General features: G+C 39.2%; 1 protein-coding gene across 1 annotated transcript in view; it reads right to left on the minus strand.

The window, feature by feature from the left end:
• The window catches only part of LOC121279289 (sperm-associated antigen 1-like), a 133,824-nt gene that overhangs the window by 99,088 nt on the left and 9,268 nt on the right, over nucleotides 1–25,468 (minus strand). The window contains exons 3-8 of the mRNA XM_041190414.1: nucleotides 23,397–23,556; nucleotides 16,783–16,908; nucleotides 15,363–15,433; nucleotides 12,790–12,902; nucleotides 12,277–12,382; nucleotides 5,918–6,048 (exon numbers count right to left, since the gene is read on the minus strand). Of these exons, the coding sequence (XP_041046348.1) occupies nucleotides 5,918–6,048; nucleotides 12,277–12,382; nucleotides 12,790–12,902; nucleotides 15,363–15,433; nucleotides 16,783–16,908; nucleotides 23,397–23,556 (707 nt within the window). The remainder of the gene's footprint in view (nucleotides 1–5,917; nucleotides 6,049–12,276; nucleotides 12,383–12,789; nucleotides 12,903–15,362; nucleotides 15,434–16,782; nucleotides 16,909–23,396; nucleotides 23,557–25,468) is intronic.

Genomic DNA, 25,468 nt, shown 5'->3' on the forward strand with positions numbered 1-25,468 from the left:
AGCAAATAGTTCTAAATGTGAGATTTTTTTTCAGTTATTTCCTTAAACATGTAGCAGTCTGGATAAAGAAAAGTAGAGTGGAACAGGAAAGGTGAGAGTTAAGAGTACACCAACAAATAAGGTCCTTGCAAAGAATAGTGGTGAAATAAAAATTAAAGCTTCTTTATCTGAATGTACAAAGCAATTGCAACAAGATGGACAAGCTAGCAACAAGAATAGAGATAAATGGATTTGATGTAATCACTATTTCTGAGATATGGTTGCAAGGTGACCAAAGTTGGGAAATAAATATTCCAGGGATAAACAGAGCATTTTTTAAGTTGGCAGGCTGTAACTGGAAGGATTACTGCTTGGGCCTCAGCTATTTACAATCTATATTAATGACCTAGATAAAGAGACTAAGAATAATTTATCCATGTTTGTTAATGATACCAAGCTAGGTGGGAATGTAAATTGTGAGGAGAAACAAGGAGGCTGCAAAGAGATATAGATAAAGTGAGCAACAAGGTAGCAGACAGGGGTATAATGTGGGGAAGTGTGAAAGGTTATTCACTTTGGCAGTAATAGAAAGGTAGAATTTTTTTTATAAGGTGTGGAATTTATTTTTTAAATTATTCGGTCATGGATGTTCAGCATTTATTGCCCATTCTTAATTACCCTTGAAAACAAGGTGGTAAGCCACCTTATTGGACCACTACAGTCCATGTGATGTAGTTACACCCAGAGTGCTGTTAGGGTGGGAGTTCCATGATTTAGGCCCAGCCACAGTAAAGGAATGGCGATATAGTTTCAAGTCATGATGATGTGTGGCTTGGAGGGGAACTTGCAGGTGGTACAGGTACAGTGTCTCAAATCCGGCTATCTAAAGACCAGATTTGTCCAAAAATCAAACATTTTTATAATGTGTCATGCATCAATTTTAACTGGTAAAATAAGAAATAACTTATCTGGACAATTTGGCTAGGTGCTGCATTTGCATATGTGGGACCTGACTAGAAATTGGCTTTGCCGCTTCGTCTGCCAGTTTATTCCCAGACTCCAAGCGACCCTTGATCCCACCCAACCAAGTGTGACCCAAACCGTCCAAGGCCCAAACAGCCGATCTGAAATCCGGCATGGCCTCTGTCCCAAGGTTGCTGGTTTTGAGGTACTGTAACTGTAGTGTTTCCTTATTGATCTTAAATGGTAAATATTGATGTTCAGGGAATTGGGTATATTCATACAAGGAACACAAAAACATCCTCCCCTTTTTGCATTCCGGCAATAAAAGAAGGATAAGGGAAAGAAAGAGGTTCAGGTCAAAGACCATAGGGAAAAATAAGAATTATGGTTTCATGTGAGTCTCCAAAGTCACGTAAAAAGTGTTGCGAATGTTAGGTTGCAAACAGTGGTGCTTTAAACTATCCATTTAGTTCCAAGATGAGAGTTGGGCTCTCAAGGATAGCTGATCAGCATTTCTACCTGGATACAAGGCCCACGTGATTCACATTGCCATGGAAATAGGTGGAAACTCGTGCCCCAATTGAAAAGACCAAATTCATGAGGAGTTAAAACAAGGCTGGCAGGTTCGCCTAGCTTGCTAGCCGGATGGTCTCCAGTAATACTCTCATGGTATAAGACAGTTCTGGGGTTAGAAGTTACCAAGCTTAAGAAAGGAAAAGATCAGAAGTAAGCACAAGAGCTAAGAATAATTTTGAACTGATTCCAGGTGAATTGAATGTCTACTTGAAGTTCAGTGTAATGTATATCTGAAGTTTTTTTCAGTTATGCTAAAACTAAAAACAGGGAATTCTGTTCTATGGCCTAAAACATAGATTTCCTACAAAGATGTTGTTTAGTCAATAGAGATTTTAGTCTGTTTTCTACAGTACACTTTTCAAAATATGAAATCTTGTCCTGTTATCCTTGCAATTATTAACCGGAAGCTCGAATTTCTTTTTCAAAGTTATCGGTCTTCACAGTGATTGTCACACTTGTCCATACGGGACAAGTCAAGGGGTGAGTTACACGTCATAGAATTCCCAGCCATTTACATGCTTTTATAACCACAGCATTTATATGGCTGGTCCGGTTAAGTTTCTGGGCAATGATAACTCCCAGGATGTTGATGATTGAGGATTCAGCAATGGTAATATCACTGAATGTCAAGGGGAGATGGTTAGATATTCTCTTGTTGAAGATGGTTATTGCCTCGCACTTGTGTGGCGCAAATGTTATTTACTACTTATCAGCCCGAGCACAAATGTTGTCTAAGTCCTTCTGTATGCTGGCGTAGGCTGCTTCAGTATCTGCAAATGATGCACTGTGCAATCATCAGCAAACATCCCCAGTTTTGGCCTTATAATGCAGGGAAAATCATTATTGAAATAGCTGAAAATGGTTTGACCGAGGACACTACCCTGATGAACTCCTGCAATGTCCTGAGACTGAGATGATTGACCTCCAACAACTACAGCCATCTTCCTTGGTGTTACATAGGACCCCAACCATTGTACAGCTTCGCCCTTGATACTCATTGACTTCAGTTTTGGTAGGGCTCCTTGATGCCATGCCTGGTCAAAAGCTGCCTTGACGTCAAGGGCAGTCATTCTCATCTTACCTCTGGAATTCAGCCCTTTTGTCCATGTTTGGACCAGGGCTGTAATACGGTCTGGAGCTAAGTGGCCTGGCAGAACCCACATAGAGTATCAGTAAACAGGGTTGTTGCTGAGAAGGAATTGCCTGATAGCAGTGTCAATGACACCTTCCATCACTTTGCTGATACTTGACAATAGACAGGTGGGGTGGTAATTGGCTGGATTGGATTTGTCCTGTTGGACTGGACATACCTAGGCCATTTTCCACAATGTCAGGTAGATGTCAATGTTGTAACTGTACTGGAACAACCTGGGCTAAGAGTGCAGCTAGTGCTGGAGCAAGGGAATTCAGTACCACAGCCAAGATATTGTCATAGCCTTTACTGAATCCAGTGCCTTCAGCCATTTCTTGATATCAGGTGAGTGAACTGAATTGTCTGAATACTGGCATTTATGATGGTGGGGACCTCAGAAGGAGGCCAAGATGGATCATTCACCCAGTGTTTCTGGCAGATGATTGTAGCAGCCTTGTCTTTTGCACTGACGTGCTGGGCTTCCCCATCATTAAGGGTGGCAATGTTTTTGGAGCCTTCTCCTCCAGTTAGTTGTTTTAATTGTCCACACAATTCACAGCTGGATGTGATAGGACAGCAGAGCTTTGACCTGGTCCATTGGTTGTCAGATTACTTAGCTCTACCTATAGCATGCTGCTTCTACAGGACTTTGTAGGATTGACTGTGCAGGGCTGTCCTTGAGTTTCTGGTGCTAGGTTGATTGAGTATTCTTATTCAATTTTTCTGTAATGGTTTGATACAACTGATCGGTTTGCTAGGATATTTCAGAAGGCAGTTAAGAGTCAAACATATTGCTGTGGGTCTGGAGTCACATGTAGGCTAGACTGGGTAAGGAGGGCACATTTACTCACCTGAAGGACCTTAGTGAATCAGATAGGTCTTTATGACAATCCAGTAGCTTCATGATTGTTATTAATGAGACTAACATTTTATCCCAGAATTATTGGAATGCAAAAATGATCCCTTACTTCTTTTTCCCATCATCAACCTGCACTTTAACCCCTTGTTCCTTGCCCCCTTTACTCTCATCTCTAACGGCTATGAGTTCACTATGATTGAGACCATCTGTTCAGCTGTCTCTGCCGCATCCCTCCCTTGCCCACTGAGTGAAACTTGCCCTTGCCCAAATTTCACATCTTTCTCTAGTTTCTTTTCAACTCTCCACTTATCCCCTCCAATCCCATTTTGTCAATTAGACCTGCTCTCTTGACTCTAGTCCCACCTAGCTGCTGACTACTCAACTTTCTGTCATGCAAGCTCATACTGTAAATGGTTCCCTCTTTTTAGACACTACCCCCCCTTCCTTTCGAGTCTGTCATCATCATCTCCCCAAAAACACCATCCTTTGTCTTTGCAAACTATGTGCCATCTTCAGCCTCCCTCTCCTCTTATGTTCTCGAACACGTTGTCACCTCCCAAATCCATGCACACCATTTCCTCAATTCCATGTTTGAAACTTGCTGATCAGGTTTCCACCCCACCACAGCATTAGAACAATTCTAACCAAAGTCATAAATGACACTCTTAATGATTGTGACGGTGGGCACCAACCCTCCTCATTCTTCTCAACTTTGCAGCCTTTGATATGATTCACTACATCAACCCTTTATAACACCCCTTTCCTCCATTATTTTGCTCAGTGGAACTGTCCACTATTACCTATCCAACCATAGCCAGGGAATATCCTGAATTGGCTTTTATTCCCACCATCACACCTAATACCTCTGGACTCCCCCAAGTTTCCATCCTTTATTCTTTCCAATTTCTCAACTACATGCTGCCCCTCAGCAACTTTAGCCAAAAACTCATTAAGTCAGGGTCAACATGTATGCTGAAGACACCAAACTCTAGCTCATCATCACCTCCTCAACCCTTCCACTGTCCTGTAAGACTGCTTATTACATATCGAGCATCCAGGGCAAGCACATCTGTATGTCCTTAAATGTTGTGAAGAACTGTTAACGGCCTGCGCAGAATCTGAACATAGAAAGATCAGTTAGAATATTTAATTTAATGCCAAATCAGGTAGAGAAAGCAAAATTAAAAAGAGGGAAAGAAAGTTGGGTTTAAGAGAGGGAGGAACTGAGATAGAAAAAAACCCAGAAGAGATGTTTTTTTTTTAAATCTCCATCGTTAGATTCTGAAGGAACAAAGCAATGTGCATGTAAACATTAACTTTCAATGCCAGAGACATTGTTTGGCAGTAATTAAGACTTATCACACTGTTAAAGATCTATTTACAGTGGAATGGGCAAGCCTAATGTTTTCTGCAGTGTTTAGAACAACCTCACGCCATTTCATGTATTTCAGTGTCAAATCTTTCACTGAGATACCATTCTCGTCCAGCATTTGGAGAAGGGCAACTCTGACAGCAATTTCTACATTTAGCCATGTGTGTAGGTTTGCTGGAAGTTACAATCCAATTTGCACTTGACTGAGCCATGTTAGCCTCGCTGTTAATTCGACAGCAAAATCCAGTTCATTATTGAATCTGCTTCCACCACATTATCAGGCAGTATATTCCATAGCATAGCAACTTGCTGTGTAATTTTTTTCCTCATCCCAATACACACAAAGTCTCTTTTACTCTTCAACCCTGTGCTCACTAAGCTACATGGATCCTCACCCACCAACGCATCAAACTTTAAAATTCTCATCCTTGTGTTTAAAACATCCATTGTCTCATCCCTTCCTAACTCTGTAATCTCCTTCAGCACTACAACCTTCTGAGAACTCTGCATTCCTCCAACTCTAGCTTCTTGCCCATCCCCCACTGCCATTACACCACCATTGGCAGTCAATGAATTGGCCTTTGGTTACCTAGACCCTAAGTTCTGGAAATCCCTCTCATAGATGTTGTCTCTTCTCTATCTCTCTCTCCTTTACTAAGCCATTTTTACCAAGCTTTTAGTCAATTGTCCTAATATATCCTTGATGAAGCGGAAGGCAGAGGTAAGAGTGTAAAAGCTAGGAAGCAAGAATAAAATGGAAAAGGCATTTGAAGAAGTTAGCACAACTGTACAGTACTGATATTTCAAAATTACAGAAAAAGGTAACCTTTAATTTGGGAAGTGATGAAAATCTATGTCAAAGGTTATTCACTGATGCTGAGCAGAAGAACTATAGAGATCACTCTTAACCACATTAGTGCCAGGAAAATGAAGACACTCCATATTACTCTACTGATCTTCTGGATTCAGTCTCATTCAATAGAACTGTCAGTACAACATGCATTCAATAGTGTAGCAGCATTATACAATTACTCACCTTTCAAATTGCCAGGGTCTAATTCCAACACTTTTTCAACATCATTAAGAGCCTTCTGCCAATTCTGAAGCTTAATTTCTGTTTGTGCTCTGTTGTTAAACGCAATCACATTTGGTATCACTGATATACTCCTGGGTTGAGGGGAGGGTCAGAGGAAGAAAGAGGAATAAAATAACAGATTAAGTGTACACCTTCTAGAGGTAGAAGAATACTCTTTTACTTTAGAATAATACAATGTAAATATTACATTGGGCCATAATTTGTCAAAATAACGGTGAGGTAATTGACACACAAACACTACAACAACTTCAGGAAAGCACAGATGCATGGTTAAACATGGAAATCCAAAGGTTGCTGTCCAAGCTGCAACGTTGTCATTAGTTCTGGTAAAACGGCATCTTGCTGCCTGGCTCACCATTGAAATGCACTGATCGGTATGAAGTTGCCATACTTGTGTGAAAGATGCAAACCAAACTTGGCACAGAAAGAAATCCAAGTGCCCTGTTAAGAAAAGTTATCTTTGACAATTTTTTACAAGTTATTTTGAAGAAGTGACTGACTGGACAGATTAAGGGAACGCTGCAGATGCAATTTTAGAAAGGTGTCCTGACAAAAATTCAGCAATATGGTACAAAGAAAAGTAGAGGTCTGGACAGAAAGTTGGCTGATGGGCAAAAACACAGGATAAGTTCTCTATCCACTTGCGTTCCTGATACACATCTAAGATTTGGACTTAGGCAAAGGAAGTATCACGTTAAACACTTAATGATAATACAAAAGTATTAGATTTGTACAGTTGTAGTAAGAATTTCCTACTTTTATACTCTATTCTCCTTGCAATAAAGGATAACATTCCATTTGTTTTCCTTACTTGTTGTGCCTGTATGCTAACTTTTTGTGTTTCGGGTACAAGAACACCTAAATCCTTCTGTACTGCAACATTTTGCAGTCTCTCTCTATTTAAATAATGTTTTGTTTTACTATTCTTCCTACCAAAGTGGATAAACTTGCATTTTCCCACTTCATACTCCATCTGCCAAACTTTTGCCCACTCACTTAACCTATCAATAGCCCTTTGCAGACTCTTTGTATCCTCCTCATAACCTGCTTTCCCACCTATCTTCGTATCATCAGCAAACTTGGCTGCAATACACTAGGTCCCTTCATCCAAGAAATTTATATAGATTGTAAATAGTTGAGACCCCAGAACTGATCCTTGTGGCACCCCATGAGTTGCAATTTGCCAACCTCAAAATAACCTATTTATCCCACATCTCTGTTTTCTGTTATTTAGCCAATCCTCTTATGTGGCCCCTTATCAAATGCCTTTTGGAAATCCAAATACACTCCATCTATTGGTTCTCTTTTATCCACTTTGTTCCTTACATCCTCAAAGAAATTTGTCAAATACAATTTCCCTTTTATGAAATCATATTGATTCTGCTTGTTTGTATTATGGTTTTCTCAATGTCCTGTTACTACTTCCTTACTAATGGATTCCAGCATTTTCCTGCAGTTGTTAGGCTAACTGGACTACAGTTCCTTGCTTTCTGTCTCCCTCCTTTCTTGAATTACATTGCAGTTTTCCAATCCAATGGGGCCTTTCCAGAATCTAGGGAATTTTGGATGATTACAACCAAAGCATTTATTTATAAATTTTCTGCATGGTTTCTCACATCGCAATCTGCTTATACCATGGTACAAAATGAAAACATCAATTTCTCTGGTGCAACTCTCACACTCTCTCTACAGGAACAAGAACTCTCTGGTCCTTTTGTAACTTGTCATGGAATCCTCTGAATATTGAAATTCTACTGGAACAGGATAAAAAGCATAACTCCCATATGCAACACTCACAGACACATGCACACATGAACGCACACAGTTTGTCAAGCACAGCTGCAAATTCTCTACACCCAAGTGAGTTTTACAACTCATGTCCTAAGATCCAGACTGAATTTTCTTATTGCCAAGAACAGCCAAACAGTGACCCAAAAAGCTATGAGCCTTTGATTCCATTAGATTTCTGAGGAGCAACAGGTGAGTGTCATTGATAAAATTCCATTAATACAGAACCACCGATACTTAATCTAAAATATGGTATGATTCTTTTCCTTGCATCGTTCATATAGAGACATCCACCATCCATTTCAAAGTGCAACAGGAGCAGTAAAATCCACTATACATCACAAAGCAAAAAGTGTAGCTAAACCGTGACATCGCACAAGCATCTTGTGATCCCTGAAAATACGAGTCCAATCATTCAAATGAACTGAACTGAACTGTACAAGACAGCAACTTTCCCATTAGGTCAGTATTTAATGCTAATATCATACTAGTGCTGAACTCACAGGCATACTGGGCATGAAATCCGAAGATAATTTCATAAAAGAATCATAGTTATGCTTGAATCTTCAAAAAATTAATAGACTGAATTTAAAAACTTAAAAATAAGACCAAATTATATTTCTTACTTTCACCATTTTGCCCCTAATAATGTCCCTCATTAGGATAAATTGGATAACCTGAGGGAGTCCTTCCCCTCCAATAGGACATACAAGAGGGAACCTTTGCAAGGTGTTTACTTTATCCCCAATTGCAAGATGCATTCCAAAACAATCAGGTTGCAGACATTTAGGAACTGCTGCCATTAAGCCCAAAGCCCACACAATGAACAGATGAAACCTGCAAGAAGATGGAACAATTTGATCGGCAGGAGTCTTAAGTAATCTAATGCTAAGAAGTCTATTATCTGCCTGTTTGCAACCAGGCATCTTTAAAGGACACATCCTGTACTGGCTCTTCTTGGGATTTTTCCTCAGTAAATGAAAAATCGCCCCCTGCCTTCTGTGCAACATTCTGCGGGCATGTTCAGTGATTTCATGTCTATTCTGTGAAACTATCCTCATGAAAATGCCACATTTGAAGAAAGGCCACCACTCTGCAGTAGTATTGTGTGGACATTCTGAAGTCTAGCAGTGGGCTGAATAACTCAACTTAGTATAGGTAGCTTACTTATTTTCCTTGCCTGCGGTATTTTTCATAGGAATCTGTCAAGGCTGTTTGAAACGACACAACACTAAGGTCAACAGTAGCCTTTTGAACGCATCATTTGAACTATGCACAAGAATGTTACCATCGTTTAACTTTTTTTTTAAAGAGTGACAGATGGCAAAAAAAACAGAATTAACACCATTTAAATGCAACGGGAGATTACAAATCCTGTGGAGATCATTATCTTTACTTAAAGATTATACATTTTTAAAAAAGCATGAAACCATTACCTTATAGCTTTCACTGCATTTAATAATTGAATGCTACTTCTGTTATGCACAATGTATGGCCTGGATTTTATCATTAGTAACAAAGTGAAGGTGCTCGTCACTGACCCCAAAGAAAGCCACCCACAAAGATCTAGCAAATCAATCATTTATAAATTGGCTGGCTGTAACTATTGGGGTTTTCTTCGAACCAGAATTGAACCAGCGACCTTAAGGATGCCAGTTTTACAGTCACCTACAGTGCTCCGCTCTACCAGCGGAGCCCAAAGGAGGGAACAGTGAGCAGCGCAGTTGGTGGGATTATCACAAGGATCAATGCTTGGGTCTCAGCTACTTACAATCTATATCGATTATTTAGAGGAGGGGTCTGAGTGTAATGTGTCCATGTTTACTGACGATACAAAGTTAGCTGGGAATATATACAGTGAGGAGGATGCAAGGAGGCTGCAAAAGGATTTAGACCGTTTAAATAATTGGGCAAGAATATGGGAAGATGGAATTTAATATAGCTAAGTGTGAAATTATCCACTCTGACAGGAAAATTAGAAAAGCAAAATATTTTTTAAATGGTGAGAGACTTGGAAACATTGGAAATCAGAGGAACCTGGGCATCCTTGTACATCGATAACATGGGCTGACATGCAGGTATAGCAAACAATTAGGAAAACAAATGGTATGTTAGCCTTTATCACAAAGGATTTGGAGTATAAGAATAAAGAAGTCTTATTGCAATGATATAGGGCCTTGGTGAGACCACATCCAGAGTACTGTGTATAGTTTTAGTTTCCTTTCCAAGGAAGGATATATGATACTTGCTTTAGAGGAAACGCAACTTAGGTTTATTGGATGGATTCCTGGGATGAAGAGATTGTCCTATGAGCAGAGAACAAGTAGACTATCTCTATATTCTCTGGAGTTTAAAAGAATGAGGTGTGAGCTCAGTGAAACTTAAAATTTTTAAGGGGCTTGAAAGGGTAGATGCTGAGGTCTGTTTCCCTGGCTACAGACTCTAGAACTAGGGGGTCACACTCTCAAATAACGAATCTGAATTTAGGACTAAGATTAAGATAAATTTCTTCACTCACAGGATTGTGGATGTTTAGAATTCTATAACCCAGAGAGCTGTCGATCGTTTTTTTTTTAAAAAGTATACTTAAGAGATGGGTACATTTTTGGATATTAAGGAAATTGTGGTATATGGGTTAGTGGGAGAAGGTGGAATTGTGGTAGGACATCAGCCCTCAGAGCAGGCTCAAAGACACGCGTGACATACTTCTATTTCTTATGTTTTTATGATTTTCTCTTTCCTGATGTTAATTCTATTCTGACATGAGTTATTGGGGATCTCTGGTGTCCAGCAAAAGAGATGCCATCAAGTATCAAGTGATGCTATCAAGCAGCCAATCACACTGAAAAATTCTCACGGATACCAAACCTGGAAGTAACAAGTGGGCCTTGTCGTTTTTATAATTTTACATAAAGTGAAATAAAGATCGGGATATGCACATGGGATTAAGATTGAAGCTCATCTCATGTTAAAAAATAAACAATTTTTATTAATTTAAAAATCTTTGAATTTTTATCATGGAATGGAGAAATTTGACATTCCACATATATAAAATGTGTTTTTTAGGGCCAGGGTAGTTAGTTAATAATAGTCATGACTTAGTACACCATTAAAAACAAGGCTTCACCTCATTCAACAAGGCATAACTTTTTCAAGGGTTTTTACAGAGAGAATTATAATTTAATGTGGAAGTTGAAGTCAATTCCATGATTTCCAACTAAACCATGATGGTGAAGTGAAATTACAAAGTTAAATTATCTAGAAATATAAAAAGAAACAATGAAGCATCCTATAGATTCAAGGCTGAGTTAGATAGATTTTTGATCTATAAGGGTGTTACGGGTTATGGGGGACATACAGGAATATTGATGAAAGCTGCAGCATAGAGGGATTTGGGGATTATTGTGCATGAATCCCAAAAAGCTAGCATACAAATTCAGCATGGTAATAGGTAAGGCAAATGGAATGTTGGCCTTTATTTCAAAAAGAATGGAGTATAAAAATAGAGAAGTTTTGTTAAAATCATACAAGGCACTATACTGGCAGTGGATACAATCCAAAGAAGGTTCACTCGATTGATCCAGGGGATGGAGGGATTTTCTTATGAGGAGAGGTTGAGTTGGCTGGGCCTGTGCTCATTGGAGTTTAGAAGAATGAGAGGCGATCTAATTGAAACATGTAAGATACTTAGGGGGCTTGACAGGTAGATATAGAGATGTTGTTTCCCCTTGTGGGAGAGTCTAGGACCAGAGGGCATAATTTCAGAGTAAGGGAGCATCCATTTAAAACAGGGATGAGGAGGAATTTCTTCTCTTTGAGGGTAGTCAATCTGTGGAATTCTTTACCGCAGAAGGCTGTAGGGGCTGGGTCGTTAAGTATATTCAAGGCTGAGATAGACAGATTTTTAATCAGTAAGGGAATCAAGGGTTATGGGGAAAAGACAGGAAAGTGGAGTTGAGGATTATTAGATGACATTGAATGGCAGTGCAGATTCGATGGGCTGAATGGCCTACTTCTGCTCCTACGTTTTATGGTCTTATGGAAAGTGGAGTTGAGACCACACTCAGATCAGCCATGATCTTATTGGATGGCACAGCAGTTCTTGGGGGCCAAATGGTCTATTCCTGCTCCTATTTCTTATTTTGTGGTTTCCATCTGAAGATTTCAACAGCGTACCCTTTGGAAAGGCAAGAAGTGACTGCTTAAATGTGCATGTTGAATGCCAGAAGCTGCTGCCAGTTTCACAAAGTAATGGCAGCAAATGCTGACAGTTTCACCGTGAGTACATTACAAGTGCAAAAATCAGGTCTACAAATGCCAACCTATTGCCCAGAAAACATTTCATAGTTGTGGTGCACAAGATTGATGCTATATTAGCCCATTTAACAAGTCATTGCATTTCAAACTTATTGTATGTGAAGTGCTTAGACATTTCTGAAAGATATAATGATGTACCATATAAAAGAGAATCATTCTTCCAAATATGTCAAAAATTAAGCATACAAAAGTACCTGGTGTAGTAAAGCAAAGCCTCCTTGTGGTCACCAGCTCGGAAAGCTTCATTTCCCTTGTCCTTCTCTCGATCAGCTAGAACCATCTTTTCTTGGTCAGTCATACCTGAGAAAAAAACATTACACTCAAATCTTTTTCAGCATAAAGTTAGCTCATTAAATGACTGGCAATGCTAACACATTAATAAGGTTGAGATCATATCCTTCAGTTAATTATGCCATGATTTTTGAATAATACTTTTATGATGGAATTGTTACAGCACAGAATTGCCAAAGGAACTTTGCAATGGAGAAACTGTCAACACTTACCTTCACAATGTCAACACTTTCCTCTGCATTACCTTCTCCCTCCCATCTTGCAGCTACAAACCTGTGTGCAAAGTCTTTTTTCCCCATTCACAGCTCCAGGTTCTGTACTGCCTCGCTATACCTCTTTGACAATGAAGGGCAAAGATAATCAACACAGAACTACATAGACTAGCACATGATTTTCTCTGGCTGAACCATTATTACCTGTTGTGTCAATTTCCTTCCCTATTCCAGAAATGCCATCATTGACGATAGTTTTGGAATTGATTTTTTGCTTCCCTTCATCAATTTTGGCACACTCTTTTTCCACATCGAATCTGGGATCAAAATTTACAGCATTATAAATTTTCACTTAACTTTGGCATAATCACATTAACCCTTCAGAAAACAGAACAGTCTATGAATCATTTAAAATACTGTTCAAGAACTGCTACACATTCTAATATATTTGGTTGATCATGTTACTTTGCCCGATTTCAAAATGCACAATGTTGTGAAATTTTAGTGTTACAAATGCAAAGTTTTATAAAATTGTTGTGTTTGGGGACTGTCTGTTTAAGTTAGGATAAAATAGAGGAATGGGGGGGTCATGTGATCTGTTCTGAATTCTCCTGACAGCAAGCCTGGGTAGCTTGGGTGTTAAAGATTAAAGGAGGTCTCCCCCACCCCGCCCCCGGTTATTTTACTGGGAAGAAGGGGCAAAGTGCTCATGCCTGTAAACAATGACCAAAGCCTCAGTGCTAACGGTGAGCCGGATTTTTGCAGAGTTAGAACAACTCCAGAGCCATTTAAAAATGGTGGGCGGGACCTGATCCTGGGATTCCCTACCCTCATTTTGAGCACGGGGCAAGGGTACGAGTAGCAAGCCTACATCCTGCACTTCCGACCTGGCCGGCTCCATTGTGGGAGTATGCATTTCCTTACTCACCATAATTTTCATAGAGTCAACCCGACTTCTTAAGGACTCGTGGCAAGAGACAGGGAATTGTAATTTTACTAAGAGGCTTCAAACACTTCTAAACCTGCTTGGCTAAGAGCCCAGGCTCATAAAAGGATTATCTCAGTGGGGGATGTTTTGACAATTGGAGAGGACTGTTGACTTTGCTTGACTGACATCTTTAAGTAATTATAATAAGTTGTTCTTTCTGTGGTCTTTTTTGGTCAATGTCTCGATGTTTATTTATACAAGCTAAATGTGTGAAGTGTTTGAAGCCTCTGCTATGAAAATTACAATTGCCTTGTCTAATTCATTCTTTTAGAGTATTATGGAAAAGCTGTTTTTCTCCCCCTAAAGATTTGTAATTTTTTTTTCTTCTGAGCAGTTCCACACATACCATTGTTACTATATGACTTATTGGTTATGTCTGTAATGTATACTGGGTGAATGGGCATGGAAGGGCCATGAGTTGCTATTGAGTTGGCACAGGGCTATGGGTGTTGGGTGGAGAGGCATGAGTACACAAGAATTGGCATGGAAGTATAAAGGGTCCTGTGGAGCAGATGGAGGTGTAAGGGGTGAGGGTTAGAGGGCAACAGTCTTTAATACAAATGGGATGAAGTCCCAGAGAACCAAGGCAAGCTTTCTAACCAGCCCACTTCAGCACTTGGCAGCCTCCATGGCTGTCTCCGATCATGCCCAACTTCAACTGGCACCCACACACCCTCCAGAGCATAGATCGTGCCATTCAGGGGCCTCTCTACGAAGGCAGGTCTGGCGAGTTGGGAAATTTTCCAACCCAAGCCACCTGCCTCAGTAGTGAAGTTTTGGCCCTTAATCTCCAAAGTCCCAGCAAGGTGATAGGAACGTCAAGTTTTATAAACAGTTATACTTTAAACTGTCTATTTAGTTTCAAGATAGAATGAAGCTGGGAGTTTAAAAGATAGAGAATCAGCATTTCTATTTGGATACAAGGTCTTTGTGATTCACATTATCCTGGAAGATGGCTTTGAGAGAGGGAGATTGCTTAGAAGGCCATTATAGGATTGGCTTGCAGGGTGTTTTCTTAAAATATCACTGAACTTCAAAGACAATATCAGTTTGCAAGGATCAGGGGGAGACAGACAGAGAGAGCGAGAGCGCAGAGAGATAGAGACAGCAAGTCTCTATGGTTCACCACGCAAGAATGCGGACAGGAGTTCGCGGTTGGATTAAAGAGTCTAGGTTCATGAACTGAGACTGAAAGATTCACCTAGCTATAACTAGAGGAAAGAATCTCCAAATCGTTCCTCATTGTGAAAGTCAGCTCGGGGAGTATATGTAACCTTGATGAGAAAGGAAAGGAAAAAGAAAGCAAGCTTTCAGGAACTAAGAATCACGTTGCACTGGTTCCAGGAGAACAGACTGTCCACTTAAGGACCAGAGTAAACTATAACTGTGGTGGGAGATTTTTGGTTGTTTTAAATGTTGAATGCAGGATCTCTTCTGTAGTTTAGAGTATAAGTTGTCTACTGAAACTATGTTTAGTCAAGTTGTTTTTAGTTTGTGTTAAAGTAAAAGCCTTAAAACTTGAAATCTTGTTCAATTCCCTTAAGTTAGTCACTGGGAATTCAAATTTCTTTTTAAAAGTTATTGTTGTGTGGGGATTCTAACATTCTAATGTCTGGTGCAGACGCATTGGACAATTTCAAATTTATTGCCATCACACTAGTAAATGTTCCTTGAAATTACAATGTATATTTTTTTTTACATGTTCCTTAGAATATGATCAATTATATTTGTTGCCAATGTCAATCTTTGTTAAGGCTAGTGATCAAACCAATGTCCTTAATTAACATACTTATCCCATTCTTTGTAATCTCTGGGGATAACTCTTTTCTTTTCTGTTGATTTTTTTTCACCAAAACCATTCTGTGAAATAAACAATACAGCTGTCAAATATATATTAAAAAAACTACTTTCATTAAAGTCCAGCTAAACCATATTTAGATGCTTGGGATCTGGTAACTGAAGGCACTTACTAATGCTGGAATATGCGCTAGCACCCTCTTGAATGGAACATGGGTGGGGAGTAGAGGTTGGAGTTTTTCTCCTTCTCCCTTGTCCAGTAGACAGAGGCTAAATGCAGTACCCGAGTCCAAACTGAGGTCAACTAACGTCAGTGTTTAGGATTGAGCCTGGGACCTTCCTAATTTCTAGACCTCTACCAGGTTGCAAAGTGTATTTACCCATTTAAGAGAAGCTTCACAGGAGCTTTAAGAGAAGGGGAAAATTTCAATTTCAAAACTGTGTTTATGCTCGAACCATTTTTCTGTTTTTTGCCATCTGTCACCTTCATAGTTCTACAACTACAAGTGGTTCACTTACGTAGTTAAACCTGGTATATTTCCTTATTTCAACTGAATTCTGACTTGGTATCTTATTGTGTTCTCATGCTGGATATGGAATTTTCCTCAGTCAAATTGAATGCAAAACTCCCCACATAGTTTCTCCATGCACAACCTGGATGCATCCAACTTAAAAACTACTTTTGTTTGCTTGTTTATATCTGGAATATATTTCTGATATATGTTTTCCTTCTGACTAACACAAACAAAGCACAAATTTATTCTGAACGTGATTTTGCAAACTTTTTAATCAACTGATTTTCTGGTTGAATCAAACCACACTAAAGTTTCAATTTTAACATATCAATTGAAAATATTATATATAGAGTGGATTCCAGCAATACATCAAGTTATTTTATACTAGTTGTACAAGTTCTAATCAAGCACTTTATAAAACAGTTTATTAGTAAGAAATGTATACTTGTTTTGCTCATCCTTGCTTTGGCAGGGTGCAAGGTTGCCTTTGTGTCAAGTTTTGTTCGACAATAGCTCCTGTGAAGCACCATGGGACATTTTTCTAAAATGTTAAGAAAACTGTGTAAAAGCAAGTTGTTGTTGTTTAGCATAATAAATAACAATTTTCATAATGTTGTGCATCTCCGTAAAGTTATGTTGATATCTTCCTTAGGTCTTGTGTGTAACAAGCTGTTCTCTTTGCGAATAACAGGAAACAGGTGACTTGCTTCCAGGCATTAACACATTTTCTTCTCCCATATTGCCTATGGGACAGGAAAATGTCTTTTATGTCCACATTTGATTATAGAGTGACATTTATATTAGGTGCAACAAAAAAAATCCAGTGAACAGTCTTTTTGAGGAAAGATTGGAGCAAAGAAGAGGTGTAAGAAAGAAAATGAAAACTTCCATTTTTACCTGATGGGAAAGAACTGAAGCATTAACCCCACGAATAGGTGCACGGTTTTCTGAATTCAAACATCTAACATCTATTTTGCTATATTTTGCTTCATTTTCCTTTTGCTTCATTTCATCTGTCCAACTCTAGCCAAAAAAGGGATAAGAAAAAAAAGTTAATCTTGCATCAATCTACAGTGGGAAAAACTACAGAAAAGCTTTGCTCTTAAAAAAAGTGATAACTGCAAAATGTCTGAAGATGAAATGTGATTAAATACTTTTAGTTTCATTCAGGTGTTTATATTCACATCACATACTGATACCTATCCTGAGAAAAACAACTTCTAATTAAGTAAAATATAACTTTATCAGACTAGATCATTTAATGTTCAAATAAGCAACATTATTTTTGATATTCTGACTTTTAAGATACTAATTGCTATTTTTTTTAATATTAATAATAAATTAAAGCTATCACCAACTTTCACCCACTGAATTCTATTATTTTCCAGTTCCTTTCTGGAGTTTCCCTCCACCATATAGTCTAGTTAGGCAAGATAATGGACTGGAACCCCTCTCTAAAAGCTCTGCCAATTCTGTTCTGTAGTTAGCCAAGCAGCTTGGGATGACACCCTCTCCAATTTTGCTTCCTTTCTTCAGGGAAGCATCTAGCTTCTTCATGATTACAAGACAGATAGTGAGCTTACTATATGGACAATCATGCTGTAAACACATTATTTTGTTGCATAGTGTGTTGATGTTCCAATGCTATGAGCCACACCATTCTACCTTATTATAGTTTGAGTACAATACCGAAACAAAATTCACAACAGACAAACAATATCACACTAACAAACATATCCAGAAACAGATAACTATAACTCCAGGGAAATTTTAATTATAATGCTACTGGGAAACTCTCAGAAACATTACAGCAAGAAGAGAGGAACACCCAGGGCATTTTAGACATTGATAGCAGTAAACAAATCACAAAAAATGTTATATGAACTGAAGATATTGGAGTTCTACAGTTATGCAAAAGCAAAATACTACAGATGCTGGAAATCTAAAATAAAAACAGAAAATAATGGAAATACTCAGCAGGTCTGGCTGCATCTGCAGAGAGAGAAATAGAATGAATGGCTGGGATTTTTAAATTGGTTGGTACTGAGTACGGAGCTAGGCAGGTGTGCAATTTAGCACCACTGGCCTCTGCACTGGTTCCCTGCCATAATCCCAAACCCAAGCAATTTTCAACAAGGGCAGCTCAGAATCAGATTGGCTGACTGCAGGAAGCATCGGGCAGTCAATTTTTGGAAATTACGGGCCAATCACAATTGGAATTTAGTCAGCAACACAAGCAACCCATGTTGGCCTGGATCCCAGCTGCTGCCACTGGCAGTCCTGGAGAGGGGTTGTCCCTCCAGGATCATGGCCAAGGCTGTTTGAAAAATACAAATAAACTCATCTTCATTTCTCCCTCTCTCCATGTGCACATCAGCAGTTCCCACCACAGCCAGTGTGGCTGCCAGTCACTGAGTGCTGGAAGGCCAATGGGAGGAAAAAACAGATTGGACAGTGAGTGCACTCCATGACATTAATTGGCCGTTGACCCTTTAAAAATCCAGGTGGGCATGTACGGAACACGTCATGTGGGGTTAGGACCTGGAACTGAACCAGTGGCCGGTTTCCTGACTCAGAATTGAAAATCCCAACCAATGCTTCAGGTCAATGATGAAAGCATTAACTCTGCTTCTCTCTCCACAGATGCTGCCAAACCTGTTGAGCATTTCCAGAATTCTGTCATTTTTCCAGATTGACTATTTGATTCATCAGGTAAGCTTCTTCAGCACACCAAACAATGGTGGATGTTTTCTGTTTTCAGAAATAAGAATGGTAATCTTTCTGTCAGCTCTGGCTCAGTTGGTAGCACTCTCATCTCTAGGTCAGAATGTTGTGGATTCCAGTCCCACCAGAGGGACATGAACATAAAATCTAGGCTGACAATCTGGACCAGTATTCAAAGGATGACAAAAATTTCAAAAGTCAAAACCAGGACACATTGAAAAGCCTTGGGAAAGTGGGGCTCCATAATCTTGGACGACCAATGGTAGTCTGGGGGAGGGGAGGTTATGTGATAACATCTCCTGGAATATGTCCAGCTAGAGTTGGCAACCCAAACGACACCCAATTACTGAAGACAGCAATTTTGAACCAGACTTTTGTTTCAATGATACTTTCTCCAATGTCCTTCAACAATCATTCCACTCAGTCCAATTTTTCCAGATATGATTACCACCAGCAAGGCACACCTAGGCGACCCAGTTCATTAAAACATCAAGAGCCCCGTTTATTCTGTCCCCTTTCTTTCAGACAGAATTCAGACTCTCCCCAGCATGCTGCTTGGTCAGTAACACAAAACAGTCCACCTGCTTCCCACAGCCGTAGCTTCTTTGTCTCTGCAGCTGTCCTTTTTCTATGAGATACTGTGAAAAGGTGTTAAAACTGGCACCCAACACTTCATTGGGTTTCTATTTGAGTTTCTCTCCCAGTGGCAACCAGATCATATAGACATGTCTGAGTGGAGGTATTTATCCGGAATTCTTTACTTTTCTTTGAGTTAAAGGTACATTTCAAAACATAACCATTTTGTAAAGTTCAGCATTCATGACAATTTTGCTGGATGAGATTTTTCAATCGGATTTTATTAACATTACCATAAAAAATACTGATAGGCCTGATAGAATATAGTGCTCATATTTGGGGATCTTACTTCAGAAAGAATGTCAAAGCTACAGAGGGTTGCAGATTAGATTCACTATGAAAGTACCAATGATGAGGGGTTTTAGTTATAAGAAGAAATGAGAGAGCCAAGAGCTCTACATATTAGAGCAAAGATTTTTTAAAGGAGACTGATGAAGCTAGTCAAAATTATGAGGTATTCTGATAAGGTATATAAGGAAGAACTATTACCACAGGTTGATGGTTTGTAAATGGAGGGTATAAATTTAAGAACTTCGCCAAATAACAAAGAATATTTATCCTTTCAGACATGGAATGTACAACAGAAACAATGGTGGAGGTAGATCCATGACAGCTTTTAAAATAGAAGTAGATAAAGAAATAGAAATATTTTAAAATGTAGGGGAACAAGACAAAGTGGATAGTTCTTTCAGGCAGCAGGCAATGTTGTGATGAACTGAATGGCCTCTTTTAGTGTTGTAAAATTTTATGATTCCATGGGAAGAATTTTAAACCTCACAACAAGCAGGAGGTGGACAGGGAGTGCTGGGTGGTGGGGGTGGTTAAAAGTAAAAGAAATTGCGGAACAAGTCCCCAGCCTGTCTGTGTCCCTCACTCTATTCAGCAGGTCCTCTGCATTCCCAGGATTTCCAAGTATCCCCCTGCAGCTATGTTCCTTTGCTTATTCCCTGCTTCCCATAAATATCGGAGACCACAATTCTAAATCTAGTCAACTTTCATGTCATTTAAATCAGGCTTGATGTTAATTCAGATTCAGAGTGGGAAATTGTAGGAAATTAAACAGAGCAGCGAACTTATAGAAACTGATTCAATGGGCAAAATTTTTAGTTTGGCAGGCGGGTGCACACCCGATCCGCTCGGGCATAAAATGACATGCGTTGATGTCAAGTGAACGTCCCAAAGTCAATGCGCAGTTGCACGATATTTCACTCAGTGAGCACCACCAGAGTCAACATTGCACCCGCCGACAATTTAAAGACCTGTTAAAGCCATTAAAAAAATTGACTGACATTTTTCACTGCCCGTCCAACCTTACGGTTGGCGGGCAGGCAAAATGTCAAGCGGCCTTTGCACTTTTTAGGAAACCTCTCCATGGGCGGGATGAGGTTTCCTAAAGCAAATAAAAATAAGATTAAAAATTTTACAATTTAATTAATAACAACATGTCCCTGCTCATGTGACATTCACACGAGGGGATAGGTTTTATTATATTATTCATTTCTTTATTATTTGTTTTGAAAATGCTTAATCTCCGAGGCAGCTCTGTGCCTCAGAGATTAAGCAGCACATGCTCACGTGCATGCGCAAAGGTTGCGCTTGCCCCACTTGCTCTCCTCTCCCTGCCCACAAAGGCAGCGTTGAGCGCAGCTGCTCATGTTTCACACTGGGCGGGCCTTAATTGGCCCACCAGCATGAAATCGCCTTCCGGCCTCGATCGCAGTTGGCTTCCCAACCACTACAAGGGCAAGATTCTGCCCAATGATACAGCCCATTTCTGATTTTGAAAGGCTGATTTATACAGCACTATGACCAAAGAATCAACTTGTGTGTACAATAATCCATTGAGTTTTGAGATTAGAAACAAAATTTACACAACAGATGAAGTTTAAAAAATACCGCGATGCACCTGTTAAGATATGTTGTATTGATAATCATACCTAAATTAATTAATTGGTTCATTCTGACCATTGTGGCTCCAATGATCAGAAACGTTAATGGAATGTTAGCCTTTATAACTAGTGGGCTAGAATATAAGGGAAGTTTTTTTTACAGCTATACAAATCCCTGGTTGGACCACATGTGGAGTACTATATACAGTTCCCTGCACTGCCCATTAAAAAGGATACTCCAGCTTTGGGCAGCACTAGAGATTCATCAGAATGTTACCAGGGTTCTTTGGGTTAGATTATGAGAAACGATTACATAAACAAGATTTGTATTCTCTGGAATCTACAAGGTTAAGGGGTGAGTTGATTAAGGTTGTTGGATTTTCAAAGAAATGGACAGGATAGGTAGAGAGAAACTTTCTCCAATGATAGGGGAGTTTAGAAGGAGCCATAACATTAAAACCAAAGCCAGGCCATGTAAGAAGGAAGTTGGGAAATATTTCTTCACGCCAAGGGTGTAAAACTGTATAACACTCTCCCACAAAACAAACAGTAGTTGGTAGTTCAGTTAATAATTTTAAAAGTGAGAACAATAGGATTTTGATAGTCAAGAGAGCCGAGGGCTGAAATTAGGATACAAATAAAACACTATCTTACTGAATGACAAAACAGGCTTGAACAGCTCAAATACCTACTCTTGTTCCTATAGTGCATTTAAAGAATGTTTTTGATGAGAGACAACTAAATTAAATAACTAATACAGTTTGCACTGTGTTGGTGCTTTGCAGAGTTTCATGCTCACTTGATTAAGGTTCATGTAGACACAGAACTGCTCTGTTTAAAATTCTAGTGTGTGTTGTGTTGTAAAATGTTTAAAAGGCCCTAAGATAGTTAGAGGGACTGAGTATTTTGTCCCTGGCGAAACCTGTGCTCTTAAGTAGTTCCCTGCTTTCCAACACACTTCAGCAACTTGGAGTTCTGATGAAGAGTCATACGGACTCGAAACGTTAACTCTTTGTCTTCCTCTCCACAAATGCTGTCAGACTGCTGAGTTTTTCCAGCAATTTTTGTTTTTGTTTCAGATTTCCAGCAGCCGCAGTATTTTGCTTTTATATCAACAACTTGGGAGCTTGTTTCAAAAAATTCTTGAAATCATTGAGTAATATTTGTTCATAAAAGCTATGTTGAGGCGATTAGTAGCACTGTTTTTTTATTCCATCAATTACCAAAACTATATCTTTTGTGTTTACCACCACAATTGTCTCATAATCTTCTATAATTCTCCTTATTTAGGAGGGCATGGCATTCAGTTTCCACCTATCTCCAGGGCTATGGCCAGTGTGACTCCTTGGTTAACCTGTGGTGCATGATTGGAACCACTGCCCTGCAACCCCTTCCCCCCCTGTAGTCCTATCAGGGAGGTTTTTAATCCCTTCAGCAAAAATCTTAAAAAGATTGGCAATTCGTGAAACAGATTAACCAACATCAAAATTCAGTCAGTTTTGCTCAAGGGTCCAACAAACTTATCCTGTGGAAACAATGTTTCTTCAAGCCCTAATAAATAATTACAAAATGACATAAACTGACAGTAGATATGACATTGCTAAATATATTTTGCTCATTATGGGTGCCAATTAATAAAAATTCAATATAGTACATCAGAAACTAAAGTATGATCATCTCAAATAACACTAATAATCAATTATTATTTTGTACCAATACAGGAGATTTTCAGTATTCAGTAAGTTCACAGTAAACCATAAGTTTAAATAGTTATACCTGCATTTTAAGAAATTGTTTACTACTGAAATATCTTGATTTTGTCTTCCATGTAAAAAAAGTAATATGCACAGGTATAAGTTGTGTCATGGTAGTTTACACCACAAAATCATTCCAAACATTTTAAAATATAGGGGGTAAAGGAACATGTTCCACAGTACAGGACATCACTATAATGTTGAAAAGAATAGAGTAGAAGGTAAGTAAATCAGCAGTGATTAGGCAAAATCAAGCCTGTAGATTCTAAGGGTTGGAGGGTAATAAGGAATTCCACATTTCTGAGGTCCAAGGGATTGCATTAAACATAAGTTTTAAACAAGGAGAGAAATTGGTTCTTTTGAAAGCAACCACACTGACCAACTGACTTCTATTGCCAGCAAAGCAAAAACAGTAAACAATTTTTGCTAAATTCTAGTGAGTATTTTTAGTTAAACAACCAACCTCTATGATATGTTTATTTGCTACTCATTTAAAGACAGTGTATACCTTCATATCACCAGTAATTTCTTGCCATTCTTCTTTGGTGAAGTTAGCAGCAGTTGCTGGTGGGTTGTTTGTTCGAAGGATTCGATTTTTAGGATCCAGCTTTTCAATCTTCTTCTCACAAAATGATATAAGATCAGGATAAAATCCCTCCTCGCCTGACCTTGAATGTTATACACAAAAGTAGCAGTAATAGTGATGTCCTGAACAGAAACCGACTGCTACAAAATCATGTTAGTACATGAGACAAAGACAAAAAAAATTCAATTGGTTGGCTATAGAATATAAAAAATAGTTCAGTGACATGGTCTTATAATTGCTAAGTAATTCAACACTCTTTCCAAACAAATTCTATAACCTTATACAATCAAAGTTTCTTGATATGTAATAAAAATAAAGAAAATAAGATTACTTTATTCATGCAAGTGTAAATAAAACAAAGTTGTAAATTATTGCGCAAATTGCAGAGGTACCATTATAGAACAGATGTAACTAAACAGGATTTTGTTACACTATATCCCTCAAAAACAGGAACCTGACTGAGAAAATGCAACTCAGTAGTCGAAGTCCAATGTACTTTGCACAGCATGGCATCAAGTTAATGCCAAAATGATTCATAAAAGTAAAATCCTTTAAAAAAAAAACTAAAATCTTTCTTTCTAACCATGTTTGTCTACAAACTCCCATCATTCCAGCATTCAAGTATTAAATATTCATAACTTTCTCAAAATGATATTTATTAGACAAATACTACCTACAATAATAAATAATTGACCTGAAGGTTTTGAGTGCAGATGTGCTTTCATGGCTGAAAATGAAGAATGCTTTCTACTAACTGTACTTGAAAATTAAAGAGTCACTGGTACTCATAATCTAGTTTGGAGTATCCATTTTTCTTCTTAAAGAAAACAGTATTTTGTATTCAGAGTCATAGAGGTAAGCAGCACAGAAAAAGGCCCTTCGGCCCATCGAGTCTGTGCTGGTCAAACAAGAACCTAACTATTCTAATCCCATTTCCCAGCACTAGGCCCATAGCCTTGTATGCCATGGCATCACAAGTGCACATCCAAATGCTTCTTAAATGTTGAGGGTATCTGCCTCTACCACCCTTTCAGGCAGTGAGTTCCAGATTCCCACACCCTCTAGGTGAAAAAATTCTTCCTCACATCCCCTCTAAACTTCCTGCTGCTTATCTTAAATCTATGCCCCCTGGTTACTGATCCCTCCACCAAGGGGAAAAGTTCCTTCTTGTCCACCCTATCTATGCCCCTCATAAATTTTATACACCTCAATCATGTGCCCCCTCAATCTCCTTTCCTTAAGGAGAAATAACCCCAGTCTATCCAATCTCTCCTCACAACTAAAACTCTCCAGCCTAGGCAGCATCCTAGTAAATCTCCTTTGCACTCTCTCTGGTGCAATCACATCCTTCCCATAAGGCACATTCCAGAACTGCACACAATACTCTGGCTGTGGCCTAACCAGCGTTTTATACAGTTCCAGCATAACCTCCCTGCTCTTATATTCTATGCCTCAGCTAATAAAGGCAAGTATCCCATATGCCTTCTTAACCACCTGATCTACCTGTCCCACTTCCTTAAGGGACCAGTGGACATGCACACCAAGGTCCCTCTGATCCTTGGTACTTCCCAAGGTCCTACCATTCATCGTGTATTCCCGTGCCTTGTTTGTCTTGCCCAAGTGCATCACTATCCGGATTAAATCCAATTTGCCACTGATTAGTCCATCTGACCAGCCCGTCTACATCCTCCTGTAATCTAAGGCTGTCCTCCTCACTATTTATCACCCCACCAATTTTCGTGTCATCCACGAACTTACTGATCAACCCTCCTACATTCAAGTCTAAATCGTCTATGTGTACCACAAACAGCAAGGGACCCAACACCTATCCCTGTGGAATCCCACTGGACACAGGCATCCAGTCACAAAAGCACCCCTTGACCATCACCCTTTGCTTCCTGTCACTCAGCCAATTCTGGATCCAATTTGCCAAATTACCTTGGATCCCATGGAGTCTTACCTTCATTATCAGTCTCCCATGCGGGACCTTACCA

The sequence above is a fragment of the Carcharodon carcharias genome, chromosome 6, assembly GCF_017639515.1.
Source record: "Carcharodon carcharias isolate sCarCar2 chromosome 6, sCarCar2.pri, whole genome shotgun sequence".
NCBI classification, from domain to species: domain Eukaryota; kingdom Metazoa; phylum Chordata; class Chondrichthyes; order Lamniformes; family Lamnidae; genus Carcharodon; species Carcharodon carcharias.